Source organism: Rhincodon typus, chromosome 37, assembly GCF_021869965.1.
Source record: "Rhincodon typus isolate 14 chromosome 37, sRhiTyp1.1, whole genome shotgun sequence".
In the NCBI taxonomy this organism is placed as follows: domain Eukaryota; kingdom Metazoa; phylum Chordata; class Chondrichthyes; order Orectolobiformes; family Rhincodontidae; genus Rhincodon; species Rhincodon typus.
In genome coordinates, this window is record NC_063368.1 from 11,877,308 (window position 1) to 11,886,267 (window position 8,960).

Here is an 8,960-nt window from a genome sequence, read left to right on the forward strand (position 1 = left end):
AGGACCTTGGCCAGCTCATTCAGAGATAGCGGCTGGCCCAGCCTCTCCCCCCACCCCGTGCTGTGGTCTAAGACCTCCGCGATAGAGGACAGGAACAACTGGGTGGCCTTTGTGTCATATAGACTGGTACAAAAGGATTTGCCGATCCTCAGGATGTCAGGCTGAGACAACGTTACCAAACCATCTCCTTCCCTCAGTTTGGAGGGGCCGGGGTGTGCACAAAAGCTTGGGAAGAGCAAATCGTCAAGGTGAGGCACATACTGGGCTTTAGGGAGCATTCCGGGTAAAAACCTGGTTATCAGGTGTGAAGCACTCTCTCTGTTGTTGCACGTGGCTCAGGTCTAGCCTATATCCCAAGACTTTACCGCTACCTGAGCCATCTTCTGCTTCATCTGGAGGTCTAAGATGGACTGTGTCCACAGGGACACTATGTACAAAGCTCTGGATAAGGGGTTGGGGCAGGGTGTGGGGGCGGAGAACGTACCCAATGCCACCTTCACCCCAATGGCTGTCTTTGTGTGCGGCTGCATCAAGCTGTGCATAGACCCTCAGTATGTAAACACCAAGTGTCTCTAGGCACTGAGGTTCTACCCTGTCCCTGGCATTGCAAAGGATGGGACTGGCCTCGTTGATGTGGAACGCTCCAAGTGATTGGACCATTCCGTATCACCCGTCTCTCGTGGAGAAATTTGCAAAGGAAAATATCTTTGACCACAAGCCCAACATGAAGTGGTCAGCACAGAGCGTCCTTGAGACCCCGAGGGATGGGGAGAGGGTGGATCCTGTCGGGTTGTTGCCTGAGCAGACTGTCAAAGTTACTTGGCAGAATTCTTCATTGCCAGAACTTTCCAACAAGCACCACCCAGACATCGCTTGGCCGGTGGTGAGAAGAGCACTACCCGTCAGATCCTTCATGTACCCCCGGACTCCCTGCGCGGGGATTGTGAACTGGGCACTGACTACATGGCTCACCCTTACTGTCAGTCAACTGCCACGTAACGAGGTCAGCCAGGTGGACCTCATAGAATAAGAGTTCCCTGACTGGGGCTCTTAATCTGCTCCAATCAGGGAGCCCCGGCTGACAGGTATAAACAGGAGGGTCAGAGATTCTGTTGACTCTGAGAGCTGGCTCTGAGGGAGCTGGGTCAGTCTCAAGGACTCTCCATGTGTGAATAAAGGCCCATGGGATACCGGCCTCTGTGGAGTTATTTGAACTCCCTCATTCACTCAGTCACTCACATTCACTCACTCACATCCTCAATCGCACCCAAGTCCTCTTGATCTTTGTCAACTCTTCCAGCCCTACCTGATAATGCTGACCTCTTGCACGTCCCTGTTTTTAATCGTTTAGTGTGAGAAGCCATGCCTTGTGTTATCCAGATCCTTCTGTCTGTAATTCCCTTCTTAAACCTCAATTCTCTCCTTTTAGAAGCTACTTAGTATCTAACCCTCTGACCAAGATTTTGGCTGCTAGCCCTCAAATGTCCTTCTTTGGCTCTGTGTCAAAAATGATTTAAAATGAAGAGAGATCACAGAATGCCCTGACACAGAGTGATCTGGGTGTCCTTGTACATGAGTTACAAACAGTTAGCGCACGCAGGTACAACAAGTAATTAGGAAGACAAATAGAGTGTTGACCTTCAGTGCAAAGTGAATGAAGTGTAAAAGTAGGAAAGGCTTTCTAAAACTGCTCAGGGCTTTAGTGAGACCATAGCTAGAATAACACGAATTATAATTTAGTCTCCTTGTTTAAGGAATTCAAAAAAAAATCATTCATTAGATTTGGGCATTGTTGGCTAGGCCAGCATTTATTAACCATCCATAATTGCCCAGAGGGCAGTGAATAGTCAACCACATTGCTGTGGGCCTGGAGTCATATAGGCCAGACCAGGTAAGAATAGCAGATTTCCTTCCTTAAAGGGATATTATGGAGCCAAATGGGGTTTTGCCACAACAGTTATGTGGTTGCCATTTGGCTATGGTAGAATTCAAAGCCAAGTCCCCAGAACATTTGCAGGGGATTCTGAATTATTAGGCCTTTTACATGTGCAATATAGTCAGTTCAGATAACATTGACTAGATAGATCCTTGTGGTCTCTAGGTGACTTTGGAAGAAAGGCTCAGCCAGTTACCCCTGTACTCATTGCAGAACAGTGAGAGGGTGATCTGATTGAAACCTAAAGTTCTGAGGGGCTTGGGAGGGTGCATAATCTCATGGGGAAATACAGAATAAGAGACGTGATTTCAGAATCAAGGACCTCCCGTTGAAAATGGAGGTTGTTATATAAAGCAGTTATCAAAAGGGTTAAGTGACATCAGAAGATAAGATCCGCCCTTTTATAAAATATTGAGGACTGTACCTCGAAGAAGCTAAATAATGCCTAAATAATAAGCAGTTTTGTGTGCACCACAATGTTTTGGCACCAGTAATGTGTTTTTACTCTTAAGTTGAGCTTGATGCCTCACAAGAGGCCATTATGTACCTCAGATGTAAAGTAACCAGTTAATAAGTGAAAACCGAAAGAACTGCGGATGCCGGAAATCAGAAACAGAAACAGAAATTGCTGGAAAAGCTTGGCAGGTCTGGCAGCATTTATGGAGAGAAATCAGAGTTAATGTTTCAGGTCCTTCCTCAGAACTGATGATAGCTTGGAAGTTGTCACTTTTTAATGCAGAAGACAGGGTGGGGAGAGGGGTTAAGAAGTAAATGATAGGTGGAGATAAATAGGTGGTATAGTTAATAAGTGACTTGGAATAAACCCTTACTGTGTATCAAGATTGAGCCTCTCTTCTGCTGAAAATGAGGGATATCCTTCCCCACTGGGGACTTAGATTAACCCCAAACAGAGGGATTAGCAACAATGGAACTACCCCAGGGTGAAATAACTCCACAGGAGCCGGTATCCCATTAGCAAGTCACCCTTTATTTACACATGGAGAGTCCTTGACACTGATCCAGCTCCCTCAGAGCCAGCTCTCAGAATGAACAGAACCCCCAGCACTCCTGTTTATATCTGTCAGCCAGCGCTCCCTGATTGGACGAGGTTAACAGCACCAATCAGGGAACTCGTATTCTATGGGTCCACCTGGCTGACCTTGTTACTGCAGGCATCCCTGATGGTTTAACTGCACCATGTCATAAATGGTGACAATGGTGAGGATTTTGCCCAAACAAAGGAGAGAAGAGGAGGAACTTAATCTCTTAGAGGGTCTTTAATTCTCTACCCCAGAGAGCAGTGGAGAGTGTTGTGAAATATATACAAGGTTTAGTTAGACAGATTTCTGATGAATAAGGGAGATAGAGTTATGGGGGGTGGTTGGGAACAAGGTGATGAATCGAAGCAGGTTAGTAATGACTTTAGTGAATGGCAGAGCAGAGCTGAGGGGCTGAATGGTCTCTGTCTGCTTCTAATCCCAGTGATCTGATATTGATCACTCTCCTGTCATACCTTGGAACATTTTGCTAAGTTAAAGGAGCTACATAAGTGTTGTTGGCGCACTGAACCAGAATCATTGGCAATTCTAGATTTACAAAACTCAGAATAAGGATCATAACCACCCTCAGGAAAACACATTTGGCAAACCCATTTTTAGTTGGGGCACAGAATCTTCTGGAAGTTCACACACCAATTTTTTTCATTGTGTCACAAATGTCAATAATGTACAATTGACTTGATTCCCCTCATGGACGGATCTCATCTTCTGGACGATGTCATTCCAGGTAAATCAGAAAGAGTTTGGAAAAAATCCCAGGGAACTTTCCATTTAAATTTATATTTAATGGAAAAATTGAGGTGGAATGGTCGCTGATGCCTCAGCATTAGCAAGCTCCCAGTGTGAAATTATGGGATTTTGTTTAAGGCCACCGTGTCAACGTCAAGGCCTCGATTTTTACGCCCAATGGCAGGCAGGCACAGAGCTGGATATGGCCTGAAAATACCAGCACAGCCTGGCATGCTCGTTTCCCAACTCCATTTCCAGTGCTAAATAAAAAACGACAAACCGAAAGAACTGCAGGCACTGTGAATCAGGAACAAAAACAGAAGTTGCTGGAAAAGCTCAGCAGGTCTGGCAGCATCTGTGAAGGAAAAAACAGAGTTAACGTTTCGGGTCTGGTGACCCTTCCTCAGAACTGACCCGAAATGTTAACTGTTTTTTTCCTTCAAAGATGCTGCCAGACCTGCTGAGCTTTTCCAACAACTTCTGTTTTTGTTTCATTTCCGGTGCTGGCCATTTTTGCAAGAACGTTGCAGTTTTCTAAATGGGTGAGGAGGGGGTAATGTAGTTGCCTCGAGGTATGTATCCTGTGGCAGACTGTGGTCAGAGATCTCCTGGTGGTCTGAGAGTCTTTCCCTATTGGCCTGGTTTCGGGTGAAGGTCAAAGACAACTTTGCGGATCCCAACTCGCCCCCTTCTCCCATTCCCACTGGGCTGACCCAACTACTGTACCAAAAACGCCACAACCTTCCAACAAGCACCAGAACATAGCTTGGTTGATGTTGAGAATGGCACTGCCCTTCATGCATACCGGGAATCCATGCACCGAAGCAGCAGTGGGGGTGTGGGGGGGTGGGTGGGGTGGTGTTGGGGGAGCGCGGGGGAGTGGGTAGAGACTGTCACACACTGTGCCTTCTGCAGCCACATATAGGCCAGACTGGGTAAGGGTAGCAGATTGCCTTCCCTAAAGGATATTGGTGAGCTAGATGGGTTTTAACAGCCATTGACGCTCACTTTGCAATCACCAATTACACGATACTGGATTTCTGAACTGGATTGAAATCCCACCAGCTCCCTTGAGCCCCTGTCCCCCAGATCATTTCCTACGCTATTCAACAAGTGATGTTACCATGCATTTCTGTGCTGATTTTAGATTCCCAGCGCTCACATTTCTCTCATTTTAACCTCTTGAGAGTTATTCATGTTTTGCAGCTAAAAAAAAGTCAAACCTTTAAAACGCCGCGGGAGCTCAATTTATTCTGGAAACGTGTGGATGGTTCTGTAAATTCTTGCACCTATGCTGCTCAAACACTCAAACACTGCCCTTAACAGTGAGTGCTTTCAGTGTTCAACATGTCCTTGGCAGTGTGCTTGGCTCGTTTTTCGGCCAAGCAGGATGTTGGCTTTTGTCTACACACAGTAAAGGGAGCAGGAGTCCTCAAAAAGCTTCTTTATCACTGGTTTCTTCAACGACTGAAGAGGGTTCTCCCAGTGGGGTGAATGTCTTCACTGCAGATTTCCTCGGGTACACGCAAGTTAATTTTCTTTTAAATATCAATTTATCCTCGCCGTTTGCCCCCACCCTGTCTTTTTTTATCCACGAGGTTTCCTGCTTCATGAGAATCCCAACACAACCAATGCTGACTTGACAAGTCGCCCATCGATTCTGGAAGACCCCACTGGGTCTTGGAGGGGTGAGTCAAGCTGTCTTTATTCTTGCCCGCTCCCTGCTTTCGGGTTAAATGTCACAGTCCGGGGACCACACTCACCCAGTTTCTACCATCAAACCCCAGCTGACTGCAATCAGAAAAGATATGAAGGTTTTGTGAACAGGCTGGAACTGTTTCTTGAATGAAAAGGGGAGGGGGAACTGGGACAAGTCCGAAGTGCTCCACAATCAGCCAATGGGGGCAGATCGCTTCCGCCGAGAGAGCAGACAGTCGAACGGTTTAGATATGGATCTTCATTCACAGCTGGGAAGAAATAAAGCGTTGTTTGTGTCAGTCAGGGAGAGAAGGATATAGGTGAAGGTGGCTTGATACCTCAGGACAGCTGTCTCATTACAGAGAGAGACGCCTGGTGCTGGTTGAACCTGAAGGTCACCATGCCTCAGGTGAGGTCAGGAAGGTTAGGACCTCAGCTTCTGTGAGAATTGAACCCACAGCTGTTGGTACGACTTTGCGTTGAGAGCCGGCTGCATTCCCCCAATCCCAGTGGAAGGGGACACGTAATCGAATCCAGGGTAAAAAAAAATTAGGGTCCAGACCCGAAATGTCAGCCTTCCTGCTCCTCTGATGCTGCTTGGCCTGCTGTGTTCATCCAGCTCTACACCTTGTTATCTCAGACTCTCCAGCATCTGCAGTTCCTACTATCTCTTAAAAAAAGGACTTACAGAGCGATTTTCATGACCACATGATGCCTCAACAGGCAAAGCAATGCTTTTTGAAGCTGCGACAATGTACAGCAAGATCCCACAAACACCTATGTGATAATTGGCAGAAAATCCGTTTTTGTGACCTCAGTTGAGGACTAAATGCAACCTCTTCCATTCTTCTTCAAAATAGTGCAATAATGCAGGACATAGTTCCAGCAATTTGGGTCCTTACCCCCCCCGTCCCACTGGCCACTCTCCAACTCCACCAGTTGGAGCACTGGCCCCTATCCTCCTCTCCAGGACTTGCCCTGAGGCCACTCAGGCTCTACCATTCAGTTGGTCAGGTTAACATCAGTCCTTCCGTGCAACCCTGAGGGAGTATTGCTTCTGTACAATCAACTAGAGGTGTTGAGGGGCGGCTGGGGGTGGGGTAATCCCAGCCCCTGAGAGCTGCAGGTCAATGAGATGCTGACAGCGTCACCGGGAGCGGTGAGCAATTCCGTAATTTTCCCATTCTTCATTGGACGGCATCTCACGCCATCTTTTATGCTTCATATTACGGGGAGAGGTGGCCTTGTGGTATTATCACTGGACTTGTAATCCAGACATGTGGATAATGTTGTAGGGACTTGGGTTTGAATCCCCATCATGGCAGATGGTGGAACTTGAATTCAATAAAAATCTGGAATTAAGAATCTAGTGATGACCGTGAACCCATTGTCAATTGTCTGGAGGGAAGAAACCCATCTAGTTCACTAATGCCCTTCAGGGAAGGAAACTGCCATCCTTACCTGGTCTGGCCTACATGTGACTCCAGACCCACAGCAATGTGGTTGACTCTTAACTGCCCTCTGGGCAATTAGGGATGGGCAGTAACTGCTGCCTGGCCAACGTGCCCTCATTCCATGAATGAAGAAGAAACTGCATGATGAATTTCTTGCTAGGCTGTAGCGAGGAGCCAATTAAGGGGGACTATTTCTTGTTAACTGCCTTATTGTTGGCCCAACTCACCTCATTAATATTCAGCATCCTATCTTGGCAAACTCTTCAAACAAGCTAGAGGTTGAGAAGACTTGGCAATCGGAGCATGTACCTTGACTCATTTTGAGAGGAAGAGCATTGAAAAACAATATATAATAGGGGGTCAATAGAGCAGACGGAACTGTTGTATATATGCGCAGTTCTTTGAAGGTAGAGAGAGCATTCTCACCTTTACTAATGTACGAGAACAAAGAGGTGATATTGAACTTGTGTAAGTCACTTGTTCAACTTCAGCTGGAGTAGTGTGTACAGTACACATTATAAAAAGGGTATGAATGCATTGGAGAGAGTGCAGACGTGATTGACAAGAATGGTTCTGGGGATGAAGAACTCAAGTTATGAAGATAGATTGAAGAACTCGGGACTATTGTCCTTACAGAGATTAAGGCTAGGAAGAGATTTGATAAAGGTTTTTGAAATCATGAGTGGTTTGGATGGGGGCAGACAGGAAGAAACTGTACAAGGATGAGAGGGAAATTGTTGGAGAAACTCTGGCATCATCTGCAGAGAAAGTAAACAGAGTTAATGTTTGGAGTCCAGTGAGCTCAGGGTTCTGCACTCCAAATGTTAACTCTGCTTCTCTCTCTGCGGATGCTGCAAGACCTGCTGAGTTTCTCCAGCAATTCCTGTTTCTGTTGGTTTCAGATCTCCAGCGTCTGCAATTAGTTGTTTTATTTAAGAACAAGAGGGATACAGATTTAAAGTGATTTGAAAGTGGATCAAATGAGATGGGTGGAGTAGTTAGGGTATGACAGCCTGGAAATGTAATGGTGTCAGGTTCAAGTGAGGCTTTGAGGATGGTGTTGGATGATTATTTGGACAGAAGTAATGCAGGGAAAAAGCAGGAGGTTGGATCTAGGTAATGATGCTCGTTTGAAGAGATGGTATAGAAACGTGGTCTCCTTCTGTGCCATGACACTTCCTTGATTCTGGAATTCTATGCATTCAGCTCCCCGCTTGCTCTAAACAATCTCCATGTTGGATAGCAGGCACTAACATCTTGGGCGACCCTCCAAGGGCACTGACCACATGCATCCCATGTCCAAGGTCATTGGCATCCAATATGCACCAGTCTCTAAGAACCTTCATGGCAGCTCTTTGATCCACCTACAGGACAAGAGTGGGAGAACGTGAGCCTCAGTGGGAGGTAGGTGCAGTAGCAGAGACAGAGTGAGGGTGAGGTTTCAGAGAGAAAATAGCGGCAGTTACCCTGGCAGAATGGAGAAGGTTATTGACCTTCTTCCTACACTGCTGGAATTCTCCAAGGTGGCTTCATTTTTTTTATTAATGCGAGATTGGAAAGAACAGCTGGCAAATGTAAATTCAAGAAATCTGAACGGGTTCTGGGAGTTTGGCTGATTTAGTGCTTGACACATATTCCTTTGGTCGATCTGCTCTCGCGGCTGATGATCATAAGAAGCTTTCACCTGTAGAATCTGTGCGATGTTTCCCACACTCAAACAGAAGTCTGACTGGAACCGGGGCAGGCTCAAAATGTCACAAACTGGAAACACTGACAGGTCACATAATCCATGAGTAGGCTGGGCCCCCATCCAAGCTTCTCACCTTATCAAATACTATCCCCCCACCCCAGCTGCCTCCAAACCCATCTCTGGTGGGGCTTTCAATTCTGCCCAATGTTAGCAACATCAAGCATGTCTCCAGCAACAGCAAGAACATTATGTACAACCTCCACTATGTAGTCTCCCCCTGTGCAATGTCCCGTCTGCAATATCCCCCTGTGCAATATCCCCCTGTGCAGTGTCCCGCTGTGCAATATCCCCCTGTGCAGCATCCCGCTGTGCAATGTCCCCCTGTGCAATATCCC

At 46.6% G+C, this 8,960-nt stretch overlaps 1 protein-coding gene across 1 annotated transcript in view; it reads left to right on the forward strand.

The window, feature by feature from the left end:
• The first annotated feature begins 405 nt into the window (after nt 1-405).
• Nucleotides 406-8,960, forward strand: part of tmem150b (transmembrane protein 150B) — a 37,524-nt gene continuing 28,969 nt past the window's right edge. Inside the window, exon 1 of the mRNA XM_048617360.1 lies at nt 406-551. Within this exon, the coding sequence (XP_048473317.1) occupies nt 406-551 (146 nt within the window). The remainder of the gene's footprint in view (nt 552-8,960) is intronic.